Here is a 27,681-nt window from a genome sequence, read left to right on the forward strand (position 1 = left end):
ACGTGAAACAGGTCATTTTTACAGCTTGTTTTTCAGCGGTCTATTTATTGATCCGCATTTCATCCTGCGGTCAAAGGAAGGATTAACATTTGATCGATGCTTTACTCGACATTGAAATTTGGATAGCATGTAACCGCGGATAATGGGAAACTGATTTATCCGAGGAGTCCAATGAGATCGGACAGAGTCATAGTGCCGAGGTAATCGTTGGCATATTCGGTAACCAGTTCATTGACAAAGGTGGTGATTTCGTCCTGGTAGTCCTCGACGAGTACTGGGGCGATGTCACCCACTACGTCTCCTATAAGCTTCGATACGTCATCGTCATTCCAGATTCCAGTGATGTTGAACTGCGAAGAAAATCATCATCAACGAATAAGCGGAGAGAACTCAAAGAGGCATGAGTGTGAATAACAAAATTCACTCACTTCCACATCTTCCAAGCCGATCTCACTGCTCAAACTGCGGATGTAGAGATACGAGTTTCTCACGGATAGCGCGGCGGTTCCGGAAACGGATAGGTTGGTGATCTTGCCACTGTAACATAACAATTGATCGAGCAACATCTAACCAGTTTTACTTAAGTTAAATATCCTACATCGGTGATAAAGATTTTTCGAGTAATGTGTTCCGGAAAACACCAGCAAATAATGATATTGTCATGCAGTCATGCTTCTCTCCTGTCGATCCAAAGGCTTCTTCACAAAGCTATTGTGCTAGTGCTGAACTTACGTTGCATTCCCACTACCGTAGACCTCTATGTCACTCGAAACCGTACCGTCGATCGAATATCCCGTGTTGAAGGTGATACTGGGCCATGTGAAATCGAAAGTGAACCTGATTCCGATTAGACTGAAGGTCAAGGTGTCGATTGAGAAATTCGACAGACCCACGACATTCAAGTTGGTCAGTTTGCCGTCCAATCTGTATGAAGCGAACATTATCTTCATTATATCGGAATCGAGATGCTAATGAATTCTTACTCACGTTACTGAAGTTTCGTCGATGGATAAGTCAACGGAATCAGCTTCGAAGGGGTCCAACACAGGGATTCCCGCGTCCTCATCGCCAGTCTTCATTACCTCCTGAAAGTCCTTGACAAGCGATACTAGATTGTCGCTAATCGATCGCTTCGTTTTCGCTGGGTTTCAGACAATCATACAATCATATTAACAGAAATTCGGTGTCTACATTTACCTATTTACTGCATTCGATGAACTGAGGTGATTGCAACTTACCACTGGTAGGTAGGCCATGGGCGAAGACGGCAAGCGCCAAGAGAACAGTTATGCCGTAAAATTTCATGTTGTTTCTGTGTAGAAATTGAGCCGATAGAGTCGAATGAATGACAACAATTGCGTGGATCGTAAGGGCGGAAAGAGTTAGCTACAGAACAGGTAATTCTTATCACTGATCATCTGATCACAGTCACGCGCGTGTATTGTGATTCGGTATCTAATTGAGGCTTGATCTCTAAAATTAATCAGTTTCAAGCATGTCTTGATTGGCTGAATTGATTTCTTCATATCAATAATCTACAACACACCACTATAATTGTTTCTTAATTTGTTTTCCTTTTCATATCGGCAAAACGATTCGGGCTATGGATAACCGTTATCACACTTCTATGACCTCAAAATATACTGTACGGACGTAATATCGACTGAAATTTTTGAACACTGGTGATCGCTAAACGTTCTTAAGTTAAACAACAAGTCACATCTTGCAGTTAAGCGGTTCTGATTCACGTATGGTGCTTGAAAACTCTGAAAACTGATAAAGTATAGTAAAAATTTTTGGAAACTGGAATTCGATTTCTTTCCATTGCAGTGAAAAAACAAGTCAAGGCCAACCAAGACGCGTACATAAGAACTTTGAAAACTATTATACTATTTATTAATAATTATACTTACGCGTGATTCGTTGCGATCTAACCACAGGCATGTACTGTTGAAGTCCAGCATAATAGTTCCCCATTTATATATATTTATACATCTTGTAGCACGATCTGAATCGTGCACTTGAGGGTGAGATATCCATCTATCGGTTTTCGTAGCTGTGTGGCCACCTGAACTATCGTAATCGCCTACAAACCGCGATTCCCCTCTTATCCCCGAAAATAATCAAGGTCTGCAAATCATTTTCTCCCAGCATTGTTGAAATTGAATCTGATGACGATAAACAATAGTGAATCAGTCCTTTATCGATCGCCGATCGACACTCGATCAGTTTTACCGATCACCCAAAGAATGTGAGTGAAACACTACGGCACAGTGTTCAAGGAATCTTCATCTCACGCACGAAATTTGTGGCATGATAGCAAGCACAAGAAAAGAAAAACAGTGTAAAGTCTAACAATGTCTGAAGGGAATAGAACTCGTAGCTAACGCGTCCTTCCCTACAGTCTCTTGCAAGTTAAGAGGAAGTTTGGCCAGCAGCAGAGAAGACCACACGGCTAATGATCGCAACTTCAGTACTAAGTCATACTTAATCCCCTCTTGGTTGGACTGCATGGAAACTAAGTTTGTTACAGCTGCTGGTGCCACTCGCGTTGCTATAACGGCCACGATTTGCACTCCACGTGACCCTGCGGGGTTAATTCAAATGACCAGACGGTAGTAAATTGCTCAGAGTATAATGACGGAAGTTAAAAATCCCGAAGTCTCGAAGTGAGTCAACAAAGTGAGACATTTCGTGAACTTGAATCCGATAAGTTTTAGCGTCAAGCGGACTGTACAAAGTTTCGCGAATTTGTCGCCAAGGAAGTTAATAACTCGACTGGCGTCAATTTGCAGAGACAAACGCCCGGCGGTCCTGAGGACTATATCTTAACTCTGAAACTGATAAGTGTCCGCTCCAGGCTACAAGAGATTTATAACCTCGAAGTCCTCCCGCGCTGCTCCAAGAAATGCGTTCCACTTTATTGGAGGAAATAATCTTTGATTTGATTGCACGTCATTTTCCCTCTATCGTCTTTGAGGACTGAGTTAGTCGTGCTTGGGCTCCTCTCGCCGCATTTCCAGGGGCCAATGAACACGTACAACCTTCACCAAGACCTCGTTCGATCGAACCTTTCCACTTCCTTGAGCATTGTAACATGTGTATGATTTCACGGCGCTCGCTTGTAATTGGCAACCGTCTTATACGACAGTTGTACATGTTATGAGAAATATTATGAGGAGCCATTGGACTTACCACGAGTAAAGTGGCACAGAGAAATTGCCTTCTTTGTCCTCATATTTAACCGGGAAGCTTCTGAATTATATCAGCATTGCATAACTCGGATCTTTTGTTCAGCTAGGGGTGAAATATTTCGACCCTATTACTGACGTTGGCCAGTCATTTCTCGTTGCGGAATCGCTCCGAGATCCTTTAATACAGACGTATCGTGTTTTCATCCCGATATATTCAACCCTTCAGGCTTCATTGTGATACCCGGTATAAGTGCGCCTCCCTCTCGGTAGGTCGGTGGAGTAGATGTTTTAATTTCACGCTTAATCCTGGTCATTAATATAGATTAATATGGTCTAGAGAAAGGAGCCCGAGATTACGTTCGAGAGCGAAGGGGTTGAAACACAAATGTCTGTAGCGACTGCGTAGTCTTGTAGGCAGGCATTTGTTTGAAAAGTCTGTAGGTTTTCCAGGTATCAGGAACTGAGATGAATCAGTTGACGAACAGACAGGTTCCACCGAACCGAATTGTGAATAATCCGTGTATTTGCTTGAGAGTAGATGTATTTCACAACCAATTACATTGAACAAAACGAGAATTTGTTCGACGCGGCGGAACGGGGAAAGTCTGATTAGCAATATGATTGACACTACGTCAATTACAGTCGGTGCTGGAGAGAAGAGACTCGGGTGAGGACTATTAGGAAATTAAACGGAACACCGAGTGACGCTTAACCGTATGCCTGGGTAGCGCTCAGATAGCAACGTCAAATCACGGCTGGGCTGATCGTCGAGACTGTCGCCGGCCAAACCAGCCCCTACTGTCCGCAGAGTGAACGCACTCCTGATCGAATTAGCACGCCACGCCGCCCCTGATACCCTCATGGTTTGAATTAATTAACAGTTGAATCGTATCGCCCGCTCATCATCGAAACAAATTTCAATTTATTTCAACCCTGTTTGTGTTAATACCTACGCAGCGGCGTAAGCGTTCAATTTCCCAATATCCTATTGTAGAGAAAACACTGTTAACTTTCATGCCAACCGATTCCCATTTTTCCAAAAACACACCCCCCCTCCTGGTAACGGTTTCACGCATTCGAACCTTGGATAAGAAAAAATAATGCGATTCGGAGTGTAAACACGTGTGTACAGTAGAGTCCAGAAATGATTTTCCAAAGAATGGCGTCAGGACAACGTTGAAAATTATTCCACCACGGAATCTGACGGTGCGTTATAGTATAGAGAATTCTCGAGGCTAACGACGTTTGCGCCTTTGCAAACAATACAGAGTCGGGAGAAGCCCTTGACTGCCTTTAAATAATCAAACGGTGGTGTATGGGAGGCAGACGGGGATGGCACCTGGATTGTGAGACGTCTATGTAGATCCCTGTGGCAGACGCCTCTGTCTCTCAAGGTGGCAGCATCTTGACTCCATTAACTTCACACTTAGCGGCACCTTAGCCGGGAAACCTGGCTCCTCGCACATCCCTTCCTTCCTTCCTTCCTTCCTTCCTTCCTTCCTTCCTTCCTTCCTTCCAGTTCCTCGGCGGCTTCGAGCGCACGCTGCAACCCCTTCCACCCCTTCCACTCCTTCCACCTTTCGAAGTCGCATGACTGCCGCCTCCGACCCGCACCTCACCGACGGAAGATCTGATTAAGGGTTCGAGTCTCTGCTAAACGCGTTAGACTCGCCGCGCCAAGCCGCTGCCTCTTGCGGCCTGATGCAAATTAAGAGCGAACGCTACGCCGAGTGCCAAGGGGTGGAAGGAATTTGCGATCAGGGATAACAATAAGCGCCAGAGATGAGAGAAGACGAGTGGAGTGGAGAGAGCTAGGCGAGAAACGGAGAGGATTTCACTCGAGGCTTACCAGGCGCTTGCATCGCTCATCGAGCTACAAATTTCACGTTGCATGCCAGCCGGGACTCTACAGACTGTAAAATTTATTCCGCTTGTATAATCTCTCCGGAGTTTTTTGCAATTCGGCAGTCTGTCAGTGGACGCGATGCGTGATATGAGGAATATTTAACGATTCATGGATATATCTGATCTCTGAATGTGCATCAATGCCGTCTCATTTCAAAATGATCAAGTCGATCATACTTCGGAACGCACGTTTTTGATAGCGTCACTTTATGGTGGTGTATTTTAAATACTCACCTTTTCATTTAATTATAATGTGTTATTTAAAGTACAGGAAGTGAAGCGATGAACAAGTTGCAATACCTAATGTAACAATATTTGACGCAGGTTAATTGCATTCACTCTCATATTATTTTCACCCATTGAAAACCTGCAGATTATACTTCATGTGTGGCGGAGATAAGAATCGCGGTACATCCGGGGAGATCAAGATTAATCAATAGCTAGGCCTGATATTCATGCGTATGCAGGTGGCGGGACTCTCGAACCGTTTCTGAAAGATCACATTTTTACGGTATAACGACATTAGCATTCGGTACTATAAAAATATAGCTAATGCCCAAAGCGTTTAGCGGTTTTTACCCTTATCGCGTTATCGCCAAACACGCCACGTATCTTTCCTCGAAATCATAACACCATTATACACCACCATCCCCTCTAATGTCCCATTTTATGAGCCTAGTTCGATGCTGTACGAATCGATTTTATTTTACGTCGCATACTTATCGTGTCCCGTTATGAGGGAGCATTGCTTTTTATGGCCCCAACATGCCTCATGCTACACGATTCGCACTCCAGTGTTTTGCTCCTCTAATTTTTCTCTCTTCACACATTTTACATGACGCGTTATCTCGCTTACTCATCTTTGTTTCTTCTTTCTTTATTTTGCTGCAACTGGCTAATGATCAATGATCCATGCCTCAAGCTTGTAGAAATATTTTGAGATTTGGAAGAGTCAGGTTTTCACAACCTGATTACGGATCTCCGCTTTGCGATTATGTGGTCAAAAATCTCTCGGTTTTTCGTTTGTGTACAGTTGTTCAAAGTTTTGTTTGGTACACGAGGCAGGTGCAGAGGTGGCGAAAAAATCACGTCTGCATTTACATAAGCGCTGAAATAAACCCCCGAGCAAGGATCCGAGCTGGTGAGGTTGAACGCAGGATTCGCCGAGAGGGAACTGCCTTGAATACACAACAACTGCAGTATACTGCCATGGAATACTTTTATTATCCTTACGCCCAAGGAGATTCCCACCTCACTTCAACTCCACCGTGCAAACTTTAACCAAACAGTTTCTCGATTTCACCTGAATTATTTTTACTCAGAAAATTTCACAATTTCTGATTTCGCTCACGAGAGTTGCACGGAAAAAGTAAAGAACGATTGAACTAATCGTTTTTTTAGACCATTCTTGTCATCGATAGAAGTGCGAAAAGTAGGCGATTTTCGAGTAGTATAAAGTTCGCAGCGTAAGCCGCAGAGGCGAGTGCCGGAAACCTAACCTAAACGCGCAAACTTTGGGTTCAACTCAGTCTAATGACGTGCGTAAAGTCCGTACATAAAATTTATTTGCCTGAAAGTGCGCATGTGCCAGCGTCGTTTTACCGCACTGTTCAGAAATGAGTCACTTTACGCATGCTCAAGAATCGGTGTTTAAAGAGTGTTTTGAAAAACTTTCCATCCCCATATACGTTTTGGCTTGTTTGATTTCTACATGGAGATGGAGGAGAGCATTACAATCTCATTTGTTAGACAAATGGCTTGGACACGCTTGTCATGCGGTAGATAAAATGGGCGGCGACGCTCCGTCAAGAGTAATATTACATGGAGCTGATACGAATTTAAAAAAGCTTGTTGAACTTAATAGTGACAAAACGATTTTAGAGTCGTCAACTGTATAAGAATCGGGGTAAACTTGATCGAGGGTAATAATTCTTACCACATCGAAGAGAAATGTAAAATTTGTATGCGGATGAGGTGAAAAAATGGAACAAGGAAGAAAAAGAAGAAGGAAAAAAGAAATGAAAAATTATAAGAAAAATAAGAAAATCGGTCGTTAAAAATCGTGAAACTCTAAACGGCTTTTGGATCCGAACGCTGCATGGAACCTGCTGCAAATTTGCGAAAACGTTTGCGTATACACGTAGGTTTATACGTATAATATGCACCTATGGGGTATATAATACGGTTATGCGTATGTATTCCGTATTCGTCTCTGAAATTCGACTTTTGAATCTGGCAATAAAAAAGAGGGTACATAAAGCCTGAGATTTTAAAGGGCCGTTCAGCCGAGGCGCGACAGTTGGCCGATGCGTATAACCTGCAGCACCGCGGAGAATTTGCGTTATTCTCTCAATATCGCATTTTGGGCACGTAGCTCCGAGGACCTCGGCTGTTTACTAGAGTCACGGGGAAACATTTAACCGCCGTCAAATAAGAGAATGCCAAATGCTTTGCTTTGCTGATTAGAGTTGATATTTTCATGCCATCATTTTTCATACGCCTGTTATTTTTTGCAATCGATTATCAATGCAATCGGACGAGCAGAAATTGTTCAGATCCGAGAAGTGAAAATCTTGCAAATTTTAGGTTGATGAAATAATACAGTTTTTTAATTGTAGCTTGAGAATTCAATTTTGTTTCCAATGCTCATGTAGTCCTTCTTGAAAATTTAACGAAAAAATTTGCTTCTTGTCCATTTCAACAACAACAATTTGTTTTTGCAAATACCTACGTTTGATTATTTTTGAAAAATTTAGACGCCAGAATCGCTGATAGTTTTGGAGCACAGAAACAAAACGAAGGTGAAATTCCAATGTGAAAATATATATATAAATGGTTAGTTGAATCTGATTTTTCTTTTACGAAAATCTGCAGAAAAGCTAACGGAATAACAATTTTGTTGATTCTGGTGGGGAATGAAAAGTGAACTCGCGATTGCTTGGACTTGGTATTTTCAGCTGACTACATTTTTTTTCTCTCTTTGTAATCCTTAATTTATTTCGCGTTTTATCCAAAAATTATAGAAAACGCAATTCTATATATTTGGGGATCAATTTTTCTTACACTTGCCTGAAAATTCAAAAGATTTGGAAGAAAAAAAGATTGATGGTCCCGAAATTCGAAGAAAACAATATTTTTAAAGAATTGAAATTGAAGTCTATGACTTTGAAACCTTAACAATTCTTACAATTTTCCATTCATTGCCATGGAATATTATACGTAAACACTTGGCGATAGTATTTTCTGCATGCACGACCTGCTGGATAAAAAAGCGTAAAATGACTTGATCGATTAAGGGGGAAAATAACGAACGAAAACTCAAATGAATCGTATTTAAAATCGAAGAGCTCTGAAGACACCTTTTACCTTTTGAAAAATAGATAAATTCCATAAAACGCCGCCGCGTTAAATTATCGAAGACTTCGTTCGCTCTGCAGCGAATAAACAGATAACCATCGGAGCATTGCGAAAGGCGAGTTTTAATCGGTGATGGTAAACTGCAACAGTATATATATATATATATAAACGAAACGGTTTTATTTCCTGCGAATTAAGTAAAAATTTGCATTTAAATAGCCTTGAAAGATTTCCACAAGGCGGAAGGCGATGAGAGTTTCGCCGGTTGTTTCACTTTCTACTTTTTCACTTTATTTATTTTTACCTCTCTTCGTTTTTTGTTCGCAATTTCCTCGCCAGTTCCCGCCTGCAGGAAAGCAGTCGAAAGGAAATTAACACGCCTTATTGCTCGGCCTATTCCCTAACTCACTTACTGATTTTTCCTATCTCGAAAACCGCTGCGGTTACTCCGGGCAAATAGACTCGGAAACCCATAAATCCGGCCGACAAATTCTCATCTATTTCCACAAAATATTCGAATCAATCCTGTTATGAATTTGAATTTATACTAAAAAACATGTTTTATTTATGATTACCAAAATTTCAGGGTCCTGAAAATTTTCCAACTAAAGCTAGGCTTATTTTTCATCTAAATATGAAGTGTTTTTCACCAACTTTCGCAACTTTAAAAATATATGTACAGTAGACTGTATAAAAAAAATTGACTTTTTTTTTTTTTTTAATGGTATACTGCAAATATTGTTCAAGATGACGAAAAAGAAATACCATAAAAATTTCAGATTTTAATATTGATATTTAGAGGTGCCTCATCGCGATTTTCTACTTTTCATAAGAATAACATGGCAAAAATGGTTCTTGCTCCTTGCGATTTTTATAACTAGATAACGACGCGTTGTACAGAAAATTCAAAAACACGTTCTTGTAGGAAATTAAACGTTCTACAAAAAAGGTCTCTTGTCATTTTACGATAAATCTACTCTTTCAAAAGTTATTTGACGTCAAACATCAACAAAGGACCTCAAATAACTTTTGAAGGAGTAGATTTATCGTAAAATGACAAGAGACCTTTTTTGTAGAAGGTTCAATTTCCTACAAAAACATGGTTATGAATTTTCTGTACGACGCGTCGTTATCTAGTTATAAAAATCGCAACGAGCAAGAACCATTTTTGCCATGTTATTCTTATGGAAAGTAGAAAATCGCGATGAGGCACCTCTAAATATCAATATTAAAATCTGAAATTTTTATAGTATTTCTTTTTCGTCATCTTGAACAATATTTTCAGTATACAATTAAAAAAAAAAAAATAGTCAATTTTTTTGATACAGTCTAATGTACAGTGTTTGATTTTTTTCATTCCAGATTCTGCGTGGGCGACAGATTTTACTTGTGCGAAAATAAAATCCTGTGCGAATACGACTACGAGGAGAGGCTCGTCTTCGCAAATATGGCTCTGCATCCTCCACCCTCCGCGACTCTGGCCCACATCAAGAGACAAGTAACTCATCTTCAATCTCCGGTAACATCGACTAACTGATAAAATGTGTCTTGTTTCAGATCGCACAAAATCAAATGGTTACATGAATCGCGATTCGACGCGTTTTTCGATTAATTTAAACTTTTTTTAACACTTCACAAGTGAGCCAAGTTTCCTCCACACTCCATTATGTATGAGTAGGTAATCGATTTGAGATTGTTGTTTGTTTTTTGTTTTTTTTTCTACTCCTTTTTCACTTCTTCTTTCTTTCTAGTAGAGCAATCAGTTAAACAGTGTCTGCAACGAAGTACGTCTGGAGTCTTAAGACACGGCAGAGCGTGTTTAATAAAGAAAATCGCCAAGTGATTGGCTCAATTATCGGCGGTATTTTAATCGAGCAAAACGAATTTGAATTTCAAATATACAATATTCAATTGAATATATTTCTTTATCGCCGTGAAAGACGCGGAAGTCTCTCTTCTTCTTCGTTTTCCTCGGACAATCTGCACCGCAAACGCAATTCATTATGCATATATAATATCGAACGAATGTCGAGATTCTTAAGGGGGTATACTGGTCTAGAAATTCGAAAAAATTTTGTTTTTTTCCTCCATATTTTCAAAGTTTAGACCTTTAAGACCAAGTCTTTAAGAGAATTTTTGGAAACTCAAATTATTTTCGGAGTTACAGTTATTTTTGTGACGCGCCAACTAAACCGATCCGACCGGAACGAATCTTTAAACGCGTTTTTCTCGAAACTATTTTTTTCGATACGGTTAATAATGATATCTCAAGTTCTGATGGACCGATTTACTTGAAATTTGGTGGAAATTTTCTTTGTAAATCCCTCTATGGTTGGAGGCACGGATTGAAAAAAAAAATTGGTAATATTTTTAAAAAATTCGGAAAGGTTAAAAAACAAGGGCGCAAAAAAAATGCATTTTTCTCTTTCCATCCTGCGGATTATTAAAACGTCTTTACTGATAAAGAATTTTTTTGAATTTTCTGTTTCGGAACACTACAAGAGTCAAAAACATGTCGAACAGGACGTGCCTTTTTTTCTGTAGTCCCCATTTCACCACCCTGTAACTTTTCGTAGTTTCAATTTTTTTTTTTCGATGATTTTATCCTATATTCTTAAAACATCAATAAAGTTCTTGTAAAAATATGGATGGTAAAAATGTTTTTTTATTTCTTTTTTATCTCATTTAGAAAAATTTCTTAAAATTCAGACCAGAAACTACCCCCTTAATAAACATCGATAATTGGCTCATTTCCCAGCTTGACTCACTTGTTTATACTGCGGAGACTCGAGTCGATTTGTCGAAGAAACCAACCGCGATGATCGTCGTGTAGAGGGTGTGGTGGGAAAGGGGGTAGGGAGGTGTTACCTAAATACACGATTTGGGGTGGAAACCACGAGGATTCTAGAATTCTGTCAGTAAATCCCCTCGGTTTATCCATGCCTATATGTATGCATGTAGGCAGGTATGAAGGCAAGCATCTCAACTATTCACACAACAAACGGTACTACTTGAGCCGCTAAACAGCGCTGTCAGTCTCAATTTCTCTTCCACTTCTCCCCCTCCAAGGAAATTCACCCCGAGTCACGTGGCGCCCTCGCTTCGCCTCCTCTTCCACTTTTCTTCGTCGTTGTCGGGGAAAACTTCATCTTCACGATGTATTATCGCCTGTATGACGACAAATTTGTTACTTAATTATTTCTGTCACGCAATTCGTTCTTAACACCTTGCTAAGTATCCTCGATATTTAGAGTGGAAATTTAACATTTCGCTTGTTTTCCTGGAGATTTTTATCTCATGCATCCTACCGAGGGTAAGAAGTTCGAATAGTAGCGTGTAATATTCGTAGGTTTGAAATAAGAATTTTTTTTTATCACGATGTAAGCTTTTTTCACCTCAAAAAAAAACTTGCAAATTATGTCAAAAATAGTCGAACACACGGCACCATTTTTATAAATTTTCTTCCATATTTTCCGCGTTTATGTTGTTACCTGACAAAAATTTCTGGATTTGCAGAAAATGTCAAAGTTTGATATTACAAAAAGAAAGAAAACAATCCAAAATAGTTATTATCGAGAAATTTTCGATTTTTCCCAAAAATCTGAAAAAATAACAAAAAAAAAATTACGATGAAGATAGATTTAAATAATTTTTTTGTATCTTTTTTCAAAAAGCAAATTTTGAAAAAGTTATGGGTATTCCGTGAAAATTTTCTACCTTTTTTTTGGTTGGGTAAAAAAATTTGAAAAAAATTCTTAGAAACATTTTTCATAGGTTAAAGAAGGATAAAAAAAACTCTCTGTCAAACCGAAAGGGGTAGATTTGGCATGGAATGCCCTATTTTTATCACCTTTCCTACGAATCCTACAAATCAGACTTTCACTCATTTTAGAATTTGGTACTGTAACCGTTCTTCATATTGAATTATGCTGCAATCATATTTAACCTCAAAAACTCTCAGGACACACACAGCCAGGTACACTATGGCTTCGAAGGACGAAAACCTCCTTCACCTCTAATTTGGAATATTTGAACCCCACCGTTGAACCTGAGGCGCTCCCACGTCTTTGCATCCAGGACTCGAGAAGACGCGTGTCCTAAGACCTAAGACGGGGAGAGCGCAGAGGATCGCGAGTCCTCGACGACAAAGGATTCCCCGCGTGCTGTGCCTGCCCTATAAGGCAACGGCAGCTCTTATATGAGTGGGATATCGCATGTCCTTATTAATTAAGCTCTCCGCTCCGCTCCTTGGCCTCCGAGGCTTCGTCGCATACCTTAACGATCCGGAGCCACCTTCCTTGATGGGGGCGCCCCTTATACCTTGGCAGAATTCAATTCGGATGAGTTATAAGACTTTCGAGTGATCCTTGCTAGTGAGACCTGGGATCCTGGCTGAATTCAGTAGCCCAGGATTTTGGTTTGGGTTTTTTGAGGTTAAATTGACGACTCCATTGAACTAGATGCTTCAGTTTTTCATTTTTGACTTCCTTGAAGCTTAAATAAAAAAGCATCGAGCTTTTTGATGTCGTTATAATGTCCACAGAATTTAGTTCGGATGAGTTTTATAAGACTTTCGAGTGATCCTTGCTAGTGAGACCTGGGATCTTGGCTCAATTCAGTAGCCCAGGACTTTGGTTTGGGTTTTTTGAGGTTAAATTGACGACTCCATTGAACTAGATGCTCCAGTTTTTCATTTTTGACTTCTTTGAAGCTCAAATGAAAAAGCATCGAGCTTTTTGATGTCCTTATAATTTCGGCAGAATTCAGTTCGGACGAGTTATATAAGACTTTCGAGTGATCCTTGCTAGTGAAACCTGGGATCCTGGCTGAATTCAGTGGCCCAGGACTTTGGTTTGGGTTTTTGAGGTTAAATTGACGACTCCATCGAACTAGATGGTTCAGTTTTTCATTTTTGACTTCCTTGAAGCTTAAATAAAAAAGCATCGAGCTTTTTGATGTCGTTATAATTTGTACATTTCCCTGCATTACGAATTTTGAAGAAAATTTTCGTGCAATTGAAAAGAAGTGTTGCCGTAGAAAAACCAGTGATGAAAAGTTTTCGAAAATATTTCACCACCAAAGAGGAAGTAGAAAATTAAATTTTCTCGATGTGTGAATTATCTCGCAACTTCCATTAGATTATCACTACGCTGGACGATTAAGAGAATATGGAAAAATCAATCGAAACTTGAAATCTATATTTTCAATCTGTATCTGCTGCGTTTTCAAAAAAATTCGTAGAAAAATATCGAAGAAGATGTCGATCGATTATTCTAAATACGAAACAAGATTGGCGAGAAATTGCAGCGATTTCGATGCATAAATTTTGCGACAACAGCTTGAATATGAAGACCGATGATTATCCTAAAGCAACAGCGTTGTATGAAAACAATATACCATCTCCAGCCCGTTGAGTTACCTTAGACCGTCTTAATCCTGTGCCTATCTTAGCGAAATCTCCGTAGGTAGAAGATATATCTTAAGCCAGGTCCGAATATCACGTAACGAATTTGCTTACCAAAATATTGACGGTACGAAGCAGTTGCTTGCAGCAGAAATTAAAGACGAGAGCGACATAATATTCTCAGGATGGACCAAAAAAATTACTATTTTCTTCGTTGGTAACCGTGAAAATGTCGTTCAAGATGACAAAAAAAAATTATGTAAGAGTTAGAACTCTTAGTATAATTATTAGGAAATGCTGATTTGCGATTTTCCATTTCCTGTTCAAATAACACGGGAAATTTTTTTTCTCATTTATTTTGGAAATTTATTACTCAACAACTGATCGGCGTATCGTAAAAAGCGGTATTTATTTTTGTAGGAAATTAAACGATGTACAAAAACAATCTCTTGCGACTTTTTCGTAAATCTACTGGTTCAAAAGTTACATAAGGTTAAAAATTAGTTATGTCAAATTTCACAATTTTTTTCATTTCCACTATGAAACAATGATTGAAAAATGAAAAAAATATGATATTTTTTAAAATTTATGTTATCTTCTTTTCTGAAACATTGAAATTTTGCCGAAATTACTGATTACTTTATAAAATATAAGTTTATAACGTAAGCTATTGGGCAAAATAAATTTTTTTATCAACTTTTGAATCAGTAGATGTAAGAAAAAATCGCAACAGACCTTTTTTGCAGATCGTTCAATTTCCTACAAAACTGTGTATTGCTCTTGACGATGCGCCAATTCGTTGTTGAGTAATAAAATTCCAAAATAAAAAAAAGAAAACTCCTGTCTTATTTAAACGTGAAATGGAAAATCTCATATAAGCACGTCTTAATATTAAATAAGAGCTCAAAATTTACAAATTTTTTTACGTCAAAATGAACGATATTTTCATGGTAATTGACGAAAAAAATAGTAATTTTTTTTTGCCCACTCTAATGTACGAGTATATAACAACAAAAGAGACGAAACCTTTTTCTGTTTTCATTCAAAAAAGTAAATAAAATCAGAAAATTGATCAAATCACGTGTAGGATGATCTCTCGAAAAATATTTGAATCTCAAACCAAAGCTTGAGAAATAACTTAACATAACTATACGTATGAATTATATCTAGGGTATATAGATGGGTGAAAATCATGAAATAACGTGTATGGAATACGAAATCCTTGGATATCTTGACGATGGTATCGGCTTGGTAACGTGCACTACTTATAATATGCAAATTCCCCTCACTCGTTACCCCTATGCTACACCCTCGTCGTGTTCTCCAGGGGTTCGTAGACCCGCCAAGCGACTCTATTCAAACTCTCTCTCTCGAGTTGGTACAGGATCAGCCGGGGTGGATGTAAGGTACACACAAGGAGTAGAGGTATACGCGTCATAATACACATGCCGTAGTTTTGTGTACACTCGCTTTAATTAATATTAGTCAAATTAGCTGCTTCAACCAGGTATAATTAAAGCTTTCGAAACACGAGGTTTAAACTTATGTCATAAATTCTTTTCCTTTTTTTATCTCCACGATCTGTGAATCGATTCATATTTTTTTCTATCGATAACTCATGTTTTCAAATCGCAATTAGATCTTATTAATTTTAAATAATTTTCTCTACATTTTCCAGAAATATGAAACTGTCGATCATTTTTTTATTCAACCATACGTTCGAACGTATTCTAAAATATTAATATTATCGAGTGAAACAATTTAAGTATCAATGTCGAAAGTATAGATAGACATTCAAATTGTATCTTCGATCTCGTTATTCCAAACTTCGTAATTCTTGTGCAATTTTATACAATTCAAAAGAAAAATTCAAATAATTATATCCAATTTCTTAAATTTGTGTAAATTATTGAAAAATTATATAACAGAAGGTAAAATTAAACAATATTCTGTAAAATGATACAACTTTATCAGGTCAAATTCGAGATATAATTTCATACAAATTTACCTGATATCATATGAAAAGAATTTTTTTCTGGAAAGTGGATACTTTTTCTTCTCTTGTCAACGACATCATTTAGTTACGATGCACTATTCGGTATAATGGCTATAATCAATCAGTACTTAAGACCACCGGGAGCTACAGGTGACGGGGATGACAAGAGAGTCAATCAATTATCGGTGCGGATAATAACGGGGACTGTAATGACATCGTTCAAGCGTTGGGAAGTACAAAGGTATAATGAGGTGTCACCTGATACCCGAACACAATGAAATTGCGTGATAAATTCGACGTTCTTTTCAGTGAGAGAATCACGCCATGCCGCCTTCTTTACACGTGCGTCATGCAATCTTAAATTTATCTTACCCTCAAACCTGAATGATATTATAATTACATTCTTGGGAATAGATGTAAGTGTAGAAACGAAGCTTCGAAACTCTAATCGCTGAGAAAAATATATGTGGAATTTACACAATCAAATTACAACGTTTCAACCAACGATAAAAACTTGAAGAAAAGCATTTTTCAGAGTATTTTATCCGCCTAATCTGAGATTAGAAGACACGATGAGAAGCCCAGGAAACTACTTTTAAAACGTTCAATCTCACAATCCGATCTTCGGTAAGCTAACGAGAGTAAAATCATCGAAAGATGGAAGCTGGAAGAGAAATACCGACGGAATAATATAACGGAACAAGCTTGAAACCAGAGACGCAAAGAGAAAATGCAAAGTACTTACGATCCTCAAGCCCCATTTTTCCTTTCGAAGACGTCTTAAAGCGCGCTGTGGGGGTGAAAATAAGAAGAAGATAAGAAAAGGAAGAGCCGTTGAGGATCTTAAAAACCGCGCGGAACCAGATGCTCGGCGTATTCAAGCTCGTCCAAAGCTCGCAGTCACCTTCGAAAGAAGGCTGAGAAGAAAACTCGCGCCGTCTTAAGCAGAATCTAGGAGGGTGAGGGAGGCTCCGTCGGATGGGGTAGTTTTTCTGATTGCCTGGGAACGGACAGCTGTCTCAATCTGCGGCTGCCGCAGCGATACTGATTGTAAACGACGTCTCTTGTTGCGAACCGACCGAGCGTGCCGAAACGGAAGTGGAAACATGTCGATCGGTTGATGAGACGACGATTTCGTAGAAATTGGGAGGAGGGGGGGTTGTAACCGCGCGTTATTGGAGCGACAGAGAGAAAAAGCTTCCCGGTTGTTATATTGCCAGGAAACGAGCTTACGAGGAACAGAGACATTTCAGGGGGTTGATTGGTTGGTCGAAAGTCGAAGCTTTTCGTTGGTTTTATTAACGGATATAACCGCACATTGAGTATCTGTAAAGAATGATATGTATTGCTGAGCTATGATTGAGAATCTGTTTAAGTAATAGAAAAATAGAAAATATTTGAATTTGGATGAAAAGCTCAGATATCGATGCGTTGGTTTAAGTCGATTTGAAATAGAGTGAAATTTGATATTTGTTTTGTTTTATTTCAATCGACGATGGCTTGTTTTAAGTTCGGTTGAATAATTGATTTTTTCATAATTTTGGTATTGTTTGATATTTAATTTTAAAACATTGCAGCGGTTTTGATTATGATCAATGATTAATTGCAATATTGAATGAGTTATAGAAGAAAATGAAAATCCGTTTCAATGACTGGGTGGAAAATAGTCTTCGGAATAAAGTTAGTCGTTGTATAAGATCGAAATTGAATGAATGTATAAAATTTTCAACAATTTTCAACAAAGATAAACAAAAACGAAACCTTAAAATCTAAGATTTCGATGGTAATTCCAATATTTATTCTATACATAAAACCTTTTGTTAAGAATTTTAAAAAAATTTCGAATAAACGCTCAAAGTGCGACTATCTGTTAGTAAAAATAATTTCAAGTATCAATTTTCGTAACTTTTAATTTTTCAAGTCTTTTTTTTCCCCTCCAAAAATGAACGAGAGCGTAAAATCAAGTTACGAAGGTTTACGACTATGCAAAAAAAAAAAAAGTAAGAAAAATAAAAAAGCAAAAAACCAACGAGCTAGGGAGAAAGCATTATGAGGTGTTCAAAAATTAGCGGAAACTTTTATTCCGGTCTAATTTCACCCCTGGGACCTCGGCGAGGGTAGGCGAGGAGCCGGTGCGAGACGAAGAGAGTTCGAAACGATTATCTGAGTTTTAAAACAAACTCTCAAGTGTCTGCAAAGTCCTTCGCGAATCAGGGGTGGGGCACCAAGCCGGGTGGTGAGTGCCGGGGGGCTGCCGGCAGATAATATGCTAATGCGACGCCCCAGAAACATGGGACTTTAAGGGGATCAATGTACGTCGTAAAGGCTTACGACTCTTCTGCTATATCGCACTGCGAATACTTAACAAATACAAGATATTTAAAGAATTCTTGCAGAGTCGGCTCTCGTCTTATTTCACCTTCTTTTTTCTCTCCATGGATGGTAGAGAATTATTACGCGAAAGAAAATCAGTTCTCTCAAAAATAAATAATCAAAGACTTCCTTTTGCAGGAATGAACATTCGTCCAGTTTTGTAACGATTTCATTAGGAATAAACAGAAATTAAAGATTCTAACTCTGTTACCAGTTTAATTTATTAAATCAATTCTGGTGAACTCAATGTTGTAGATCGAAGTTCAGAATTCTTCGATCCTGTTATAAACTTCCGTATAAACAAACGATCGAAGATTTTTCTTATTGTTAACAAAATCACTCAATTTTCATGAAATTATTCCAAGGATTCCAATTTCATGGTCTTATTTCATATCGCAAAGTCTCTATAGATACGAAAAAAAAAGCATTCAGTGTGTACAAAAAAATAAATTTAGTGAAAAATGTTACAACTGATGCACGTAAGCCCTTATTATTTGGAAACTTTGTTGAAAAAATGTCTCTCTTCTCTTACCATCAAAGCTTATGTGTCTCAAAGAGTCAGAATCCCTGAGAACTGAAATTAGACTTATTTTAACCGAACAATTTTAGCAAAAAAAAAACAAAAACCGAAATCAGTTTTAAAAACTCTGAAGAGCTATGAAACAATTTGCAAATATATCGGAACTGAGATGACGTTACAATCATTTGTCAAATGTTCGATATATCGTTTTTGAAAATATTCCGTAACAAAAAAAAACTTAAAAAAAAAAAAAAAAAAAAAAAAAAATGGCTTACAATTTTTCAGGGTTGAAATACGTATTTCCGAAGTGAAGTGAAGTAGACGCGTGAAATTAGGGAACGAATTCGATTCCCCCCGGTGGCGTATTACGGTCGATTTATTCAGAACATATTATAAGCCATCGGTGCATGACTGAGTTTAGCAGGATGCAATGACTGTTGGTGTAGACTGCAGCACTCACACCGTTGTTGAACAGGCATCGGGCATGGGAAAACCCAGGCTGCGAGATTACGAGTTTAGTTGCGAAACAACTCCCTGCACCGCACGCCTCCGAGTTTTCTAACGATTATTATTACACTCGGTTCCTGCCGGCCCTCCGCGAGGAATTATAAGCTTTGGAGGGAAATTAATGAAGGCGGAAGGCTTCGTGGGATGATCAAATACGCCGATCATCACGCCTCGACTTTCCTCCTTCGACTGAAATTTAATGAAACGTGCTTGATCATTTGACTCTCACAGGGTATCCGGTATTCGTGGAGGAAATTATGGAATCAACGAATTCTCAGGGAATTTTATGTCATCTGAAAAAATCTGGAAATATCAGGGAATTTTAGGGCGTATCTCGAATATAATGACTTTCGTTCTAGATTCATAGAAATTTAACTATTTGGCGAGAAGAAAAGTTTTCTTTCAACTTTCAGGCGATGGTTGTAAACCAAGCCATTTTTTTTTTTTTTTTTTTTTTTTTCGAGAATTTTATGTGCTAGGAATTTTTACAAATTCTTCTCACAATGAACTGGGCTCTGGTGAAGTATAAAATATTTTTGTTCATATGACTGTTGTATTTTTTATTTATTGTGCACATGAGAGCAAATTGGATGAATAATGATTTTTGTCTGAAAACCATGGATTTCTCATGGAATTACGGTTTCACAAATAACGTTCAAGCAGGCTTCGAAACACCTCGAAGTTGAAATATTTCACCGAAACTGAATGATTACTATATTCACAGAAAGACCGCAGGGATAATTAATTGTTTAACAGGATCGACTGTAATTTTTCTCAGATTCAATATGTAACGATAAAATATTTTATATCCGCGTTTTTGTTCTTCTGTAAAGTAAAATATTTTTCTTATTTTCTCTGACTTTTCGAATATTGTTTTCCAATTTCTGAATTGTGAATTGTCTTGAAAAATTCTAATCTCCAGCAGAGAGTTTCAAATGTTTTAGCACTTTATGAATTCTTTGCTCAATCAATCGATATTATGCTCTGAAATGAATTTGTCAAACTAAAGATGAACAAAATCACTATCGAATATCGATATTTTATTATCACCGTCAAATGAATTAATTTCTCAGCGTTTTCATGCAACTTTTAAAACTTCAATTATATCTAAATTATTTAAGCCGATCAAAATTGATATAGATAATCAAGAATGTTCTCCGTTAATTTATTTAATCACACATTACACCGTAAAAAGTTTCATAAATTATTGAGCGACGGTAAAAAGCCAAAAAGAATTTTGACACGTTTAAAAAAACCTGATGAACATTGATTTTTATCTAAAAAATCGTGCTAATCTCATCTAATTTCACAATCACTTCGATTTCTCTACCCGTCTTTTTGAAATTTCAGAACACTTGACCTTTCAACTTTGAAAAATAACGATATTTTCAGATAAAAAACAAACTCTTGCATGGGAATAACCACAACCAAACGCCCCGATATTCAACGATCCGTCAATAAACTTTTTTCACCCGTTGAAATAATTCCTCAGATCAGAGTTACAGCTCTTGGTTACATCAGGCAAAGTAACGAGACTTTGCACAATGCTTAATATTCTCTTCTTCAAGGTGCTAATTTTTGCCGTGAAGAAAAGCGGCCGGTGCTTTTAGCCCCGTTGAGCACCTGTTCCGTTCCCAGCCGCAGGAGATCAACAGACAAATGACACGCGATTCAGGAATCCCCAAGCCTCCCTCCCTCCCTCCCACCCTCCCTGAGGAAGCCTCGCACCCCCAGTTACAAACTACTCCCCCATCCTTCGCTAACCCCGAAGCTCGCGATTAATGTCTTACTCGTGCGCTCGCGGGCGCAAATCTCGCGAAAAATACCCCCAGTTTTTCTCCAACCACAGACCTCTTCGTGTATCGCGGTAATGACCTGAAGATGAACGTCTATTCCCGGTTACTTTTTCATCCGCGAGGCATTTCATTGTATCGATGCAATTAACGCGATTGGGTGAATTTTTTTTTTCTTTTTTTTTTTTTCGCATAATTAGTGTTTCTCTCCTTATTTTCTTTTCTTTCTTTGTTGATTGTCGAAAAAAAAAACAAAAATGCTTTATCGTACTTTCGATGTTGGATACTAAAAATTCATTTTTTTATTCCTAACTGTCTATCGTTGATATCAGAAGATTGATTTTTCGTAGAATGAAATCTGGTTTGCACAAGTGAACGGAAGACATTGGTGTTTTTCAAACTTTCACAAAAGTTTTTTTTTTTTCATTTTAGATCGTGGTTGATTATTCAGAGAAATCGAGTTAGAGGAATAATTTTGCTAACCCTTAGCTCGTGACGTGATAGAGATTTTCAATTACACAGAAAAGTTGTTCTTCGTAATTTGAGCTTTTGCACACAATTTTTCCGTCGTTGTAAACTTTAATTATCGTGGAGTGCAGGTGAATTCCTAAAATTGGGAATTCTTTAAATTCCAGGAGAGTAAAGTTACTGCAAAAATATGTTCAAGATACACGAGGAAGAAAAGGAGTTAACAAAAAGAAAAAAAAAAAAGAAAAAAGAAGAAGCTTCTTCGAATACCTTCTTGTTTGCGAATATAAAAAAGATGTATTGAAACACGGTTAAAAAGAAAAAAAATATATATATATTAGGGTGGCGCAAAAAAACCGACAATTTCTTTTTTTTTTTTTTGAATCTCGTGTAACAAAATGTTAGTTTTTGATGTTTTAAGAGCCCACTTCAAAGGACAGCTCAAAAAAAATGTCAAGAGGTCACTCCAAATTTTTTTAAATATCAAAATCGTCAAAAAATTAAATTACAAAAATTATATTTTCAGTATTTTCTTTTATTTTTAATTCATGTCGTGGTGTATTGTTATCGATTCTTTCTTACTAAAATAATGAAAAAAAAATTATGAAATTTTAATATGAATATTAAAAGGTCGCTCGAAAAGATCTAAAGAAATGCACCAAAAAATTGAAAAAAAATTATGAGCGGCCTTTCAAAATTCAAATTTTGAACTGAGAAACTTTCGGAGACTTATTTTTTTTTTTTTTGTCTTTAAAATTATACCGTAACGAGAAATTTTTTTTTTTTCTTTAAACTATCGATTTTTGACGATTTCTGACGTTTTAAAAAATGTGGAGCGACCTCTTAAGAATTTTTTTTTGGATTGTCCTTTGGAGTGGGCTCTTAACACATCAAAAACTAACATTTTGTCACACGAGACTCGAAAAAAAAAAAAAAAAATAGTCGGTTTTTTTGCGCCACCCTAATATATATCTATAAAATTCTATAGATAAAAAATGATAAGAAAGAAAAAAATAACAGATCATACATATTCTTCGGACTTAAATTCCTGCATTGAAAAAACTCCCAACTAGATTCAGAGAATGAGATACAGAATTAATTATTGCCCAAGATAATTACCGGAGTATATAAGCGTGCAAGTGTAGGTGTATAAACGACCGAGACGTGATACTCGTGGTTCTTTGCATTTAAATTCCTACCCAAGTCGAGTAATTAGCCCGTAAATAATAATTCTGATAAAAATGACTGAGTATAAGAGAGTGAAAAAAAGAAATTAAAAATAAAAAAAGGAGAAAGGAGAAAAGAGCTTAATAATGCTTTGTAGCCGTTACAGGGGTGTGCAACAGTCGCGTCGAGCGTCTGTAAGAGGCCAACTTCGTCCTGCAGGAATGCCCAAATCTCCCGCTTGAGAATCTCAAATTTTCAACCCCTTTCTGCCGGCCTGCGGAACCAGAATAGGGCGCGTAATTAAGAAAGAAAGTCCAGGCGTCTTTCCCCCTAAATTAAGTCTATGACTTATTTCACTTTTATCTTCAATTGCCGGGCTGCTGAGAGCGGGCACAGATTTATGGGAACACGTGGCAACCTGCAACACAAGTTGGTCCAAGCTAAGAACGAATCTCTCGGCCGAAGAATTTTTCACCATTTCTCCAAGTAATTTTCTCCCTTTTTTGGTCACTTAAAAATTTTTAGGAAAATCTTGATTTGAAATTTCTTGAGAATTTTATCACTCAAATTAATGTGTCAAGTTTAAAAGTTATTTTCACATCGTTGAAACTCTGGCTCGATTATATAGACAAACCTAAGTGATACGCAGTTTTTTAGGGGAATCATTAAGCGGTTTTACTTAAGGGAAGATTTTCTGTTTTTTTTTTCGATAAATTTATCGCTTTTTTCTAATTTTCTGATGAAGAAATTGTTCAACGGATCAATTCAAAATTTGACACAGTGAATTTATTTATCTTTTATCTATTCACGATAAAATTCAAAATCATTTTCTCCCAAAAATACGCCTCCCAACCCCCTCGACGCGTGATGATGCCCAGTTGACGGTGTGCATGATTTGAGACTTTGATTCGAAACTTTCTGTAAATTGATGAAGAAAAATTTCACTATAATTTTTCAGTTTTATAATAAAAAATACCAGTTTTCAGAATTTATACTGCAGAACTAAATTATTTGTTTAAGTCTGCTTAAATTAAGCACTTTAAATTTTAGCCTGCAAAATGGCGTCATTTCAAAAAAATTCTTAACCTGTTCCTGGTCGATATTGGAATATTATATTCGAGCAGTTTCGAAGTTTCGTCCACATGCTATTATATGCGATTAAAATTTTACTCAAGTCTTCATAACTTCGAGTACAACTTCGAAATATTTGGTGGGAAAACTTGAAGGAAAGAAAACAAACTTTCACGAAACAAGAGATTTTCGAATAGTCGGAAACCCGACGGCTCAAAGTTCAGAAATGAAGATTCTAAAAATTCAAGTTACAATAAAGCAAATTTTGACACAGTGAAGTTACGAAAATTAAAATATATTCACAAAGCATAATTTATTCAACGAGTGTGTTTAAAAAATCAGAAAAACCAAAAAGGTCACGGAGCCAAAAATTCACAGAATGTTTCAGATTTTCTCATTTTCGTACTTTCAGAACTTCAAGTATCGGGTTTCGGACGTTCCCACCTTTGACGTTTGGTCAAAATTTGATTTGTTCGCTTCAAGTTTAACCATAAAAAAAAACCGGGAATTTGGCGCTTTCGAACTTTTCAAATTCGGAATTTCAACCCCGCCCCTAATTCGAGCATCTGAGAACCCGGCTACAGCCCGATTCGAAACTGATCCACCGCCTGAGCAATATGCACAATTTAACACCCCGACGGTGCGACGCAAGGCTATAAGTGACAATAAGAACGGCACAAAAGCCGTCGAGCTTCCGTCGAAAGTTCCAAGTTTTCATCGGCTTTCCCGGCCTCCGAAGGATCTCGCAGCACATAAATATACCTTCGAAGGCAGGAGCAGCGGGTGTTTCGTTCTGCTTCGCTCGGCTCTCAGCCAGCAGGTCTTAACTTACTATACCTACCGAGTTGAGTTGAGTCGAGTCGAGTTGAGACACAACGAGTTCCCCGAGCTTTTGCTTTGTTTCCGAGAGGGTTGAATCGGGAATAGCCGAATTCGTTAGGCGGCTAACTGCTCCTACACCCGATTCTAAACTCGCGTACATGCAAAGCCGGGAATAGAAAATAATGCCTAAGATGAGAATAAAATATTTAGTTTTCGTATGAACAATTACGTTAAATTATTATCTAGTTTTCTCGAGAGAAAGTAATCGTGAATTCTAGTTCAGAAAATTATTTGACTTTGACGAGTTGAGAGTAAAGCACGACTTCAAACGTTTCGCGTTACGAGCTGTGCAATTACTCGAGTAAATTATTTCTGAGTAATTTATATTTAAGAAAAAGTTCAGGTGGTTCATTTTATCCCTTGTTGTTTAAAAAATTTCAGGGGGTCCACTTTACCCCAAATTTTTTGAGATATCAAAACTTTTAAGGTGCCCATTCGATTCAAGAATTAGTCGAAACAAAAACTGACGAGTCAAAGATTCGAAAAGTCCAAGGCGAGCTAATAAAGTTAAATATTATTCAAATATTCCTGGCAATCTAGGAAAAAATTTGAAAAAATTTTCTTTCTACTGCAAACGCTTTGATGTTAACTAACAACGTCAAAGAGACGTCACAATATTCTATTATTATTTTTCTTTTACCGAAAGATCCATGTATTTGGTGAGATTGTAATAAAAAATATCTTGTCATTTTACTCAGAAATTAACCGTCTACAAATCTTCAGGGATAAATTTTCTATCCACCAATAAACAAAATTTCCGCGAGTTTACTCAAACGCGAATTTGTCCTAACGTTTTTTTCTATTTTGTCTTGTTTTTTTTTTATTCGTAAGACGCTATTCACTGGGAAATAAAACAAATGATTCAAATTGGTGAACGTTCATTCCGAGTGATTTTCATTGATTTCCATTGATTTCAAACAGTCTGCAAGTGTTCTAGCAAATTTTCAGTCTGTATTAGATTTAATAGAGTCGAAGGATTCACCGGGAATGCTGGGAAATCACTTAGTGGTCTGGAAATCAACGAAAGTACCTACGTGATATGGTAGAAATTAATAGAATATTAATAAACAAGGAGAACAAGAAACCATGTTTTGGAATTTACCGCAAAAGTGACGACGATTTTTTTTTCCTGCTTGTTGAATATAAAGTTAAAGTAAAAAAAGAATCAAATTGCTGTGAAAAGAAGTCGATTTTTCTGTTTTATAATTTAGATTCTATTGCAAATATTGTAATCCCAATTCCAAGAGATTAAACAGAATTCTGAGAGAAGCATATATATAGCGACAGATGTAATTGTAATAATTTTGCAATTATAACTCTAGAAAGACAAATGATTAAATATTCGTAGAGGCAATTTTCACGCAGAAAATCGACCTGAAACGATTCTTAAGTCGCAATTTTGGAAGATTGAAAGAAATTCCGACATACAAAGCCTTTTCAATACTCTCAAATCGCAGCGATTATGCAATCGTATTTTAAGAAAATCCAAATCTGCTACAAAAGTCGCAACGATAATTGAACGAAAATCGATCACATTCATACGTGCTAAAAACAGTTGCAAACTTTTTTTTAAAAGAAAACGTTCCAGGCGAGAATGGTTGAGTAATAATTGAAAATCTGTGAATAAGTAGATGAGACTCGACTAACTTCTGATCATTAAGAATTAATTGGGAGTAGATTGACTGATAAAGAATGTGTGCATCGTGGATTCTCCAAGAATAATAAATTCTCGATTAAATTGATTATTTTTTCCTGATTAATCGAATGTAATCGATTATTTTTGGCAAACCCGATCAATCGATCGACTCGATTAACTTCTCTCAAGATCGGTTTTTACTTTTTACTCCCATTAACGATGAGATACAATATCAATTTGTGCGATCAAATTATCAATTATTGCAATATTCTTACTTATACTTTGATATAACAAGTGAAAGATAAATGAATATTTTCACCTGAAATTGAAAAATGTTTTAAATGAAATAATAAATTATCAAAGAACTTTTCCACTGTTAAGACTACATACAGAAATTTTGGTTTCATACCAACAGTTTCAAGAAATACGAAATAATCGATGAATCGATTCATTTTTAACAGACCCAATCGTGTCCGATTATTTTCGGCTCATTATCAATGGATACCCGATTTACGTTATCAATAAAATTTCATTGAATCCATGCCAATTCTGCCTGTCGTAAATTTCATCTTTTCATTTTCGAAATGCAAATCAGCAAATATTGACTACCTGATCTAAGGATCGGTTTGCCGATTCCGTCAAGGCAAAAAATCGGCAAATCATTTTTATTCTAGCATTATAAAAAATCCATGGGGTTTATCAACAATTAACATGTTGTTTTATCTTTCGCTGACACGCTTGCCAACATCAATATTTACCCAATTTTTTTCCACCTCGTTTCAGGGAGGTCCAACCGGATCTGCGCAAAGGCAGACAAACGGGGACGTCGGCCACAACCATAACGGATATCCGGCACCCCCGACGACCTCTCACAGCGCTTTGAATCAGATGAACAGTTTGAACGGAATCAACGCCCCGCCGCAGTACGACGGAAAATGACAATCAAAATAGGCAAGGAGTTGCAAGTACCGATGGAATTCCCTCGGTCTCGATGCTTACAACACGCGGAAAAAACGACGGCCAAATAAAACTAAAATAATCTATTAACCAAAATCATTCCCAAAGACGGTGAGAAGTTTTTTGCATCTCGTGAGGTTAGGTGATATATATCATAAAAAAAAATCACTTGCGCATAGGTGAATTTAATTAGTAGATACATCACTTAAAAATAATGTTATGAAATTTTAACACCGTTTTAAATTTATTTTAACACTTTTTTTTTCACGGATAAATTTTTGCTTTCAGAATATTCGTAACTAGAGAATAAAACTTTTGATTCATTGGAGCCTGAGTTTGATTCGATCGAAGAAACTTTTTTCTTTCTCGAGCAAATCTAGTTTCTCGTCAAACTTTGGAAATTGATAGAACTTTTTGCCCTCTGAGCTCTCTTCGTAATGCATTTACGTTA

At 37.3% G+C, this 27,681-nt stretch overlaps 2 protein-coding genes across 3 annotated transcripts in view; one reads left to right on the forward strand and one right to left on the reverse strand.

The window, feature by feature from the left end:
- LOC124412506 (LIM domain only protein 3-like) overlaps positions 1-27,358 on the forward strand; it is a 111,787-nt gene extending 84,429 nt beyond the window's left edge. Inside the window, exons 5-6 of one of the 2 annotated variants that reach the window (XM_046892423.1) lie at positions 9,819-9,975; positions 27,057-27,358. In XM_046892423.1, coding sequence (XP_046748379.1) covers positions 9,819-9,975; positions 27,057-27,212 — 313 coding nt within the window. In that variant the 3' untranslated portion in view covers positions 27,213-27,358. The remainder of the gene's footprint in view (positions 1-9,818; positions 9,976-27,056) is intronic. The other variant, XM_046892424.1, reaches the window with a different exon arrangement.
- LOC124412505 lies at positions 33-1,952 on the reverse strand. Its single transcript, XM_046892422.1, has 6 exons — positions 1,914-1,952; positions 1,239-1,312; positions 988-1,141; positions 733-924; positions 429-537; positions 33-350 (listed from the first exon to the last, which is right to left on the reverse strand). Exons 2-6 carry the CDS (start codon positions 1,303-1,305, stop codon positions 156-158), a joined length of 717 nt encoding a protein of 238 aa, XP_046748378.1. The 5' UTR covers positions 1,306-1,312; positions 1,914-1,952; the 3' UTR covers positions 33-155.
- Positions 27,359-27,681: the final 323 nt, after the last annotated feature.

Source organism: Diprion similis, chromosome 11 (genome assembly GCF_021155765.1).
Source record: "Diprion similis isolate iyDipSimi1 chromosome 11, iyDipSimi1.1, whole genome shotgun sequence".
NCBI classification, from domain to species: domain Eukaryota; kingdom Metazoa; phylum Arthropoda; class Insecta; order Hymenoptera; family Diprionidae; genus Diprion; species Diprion similis.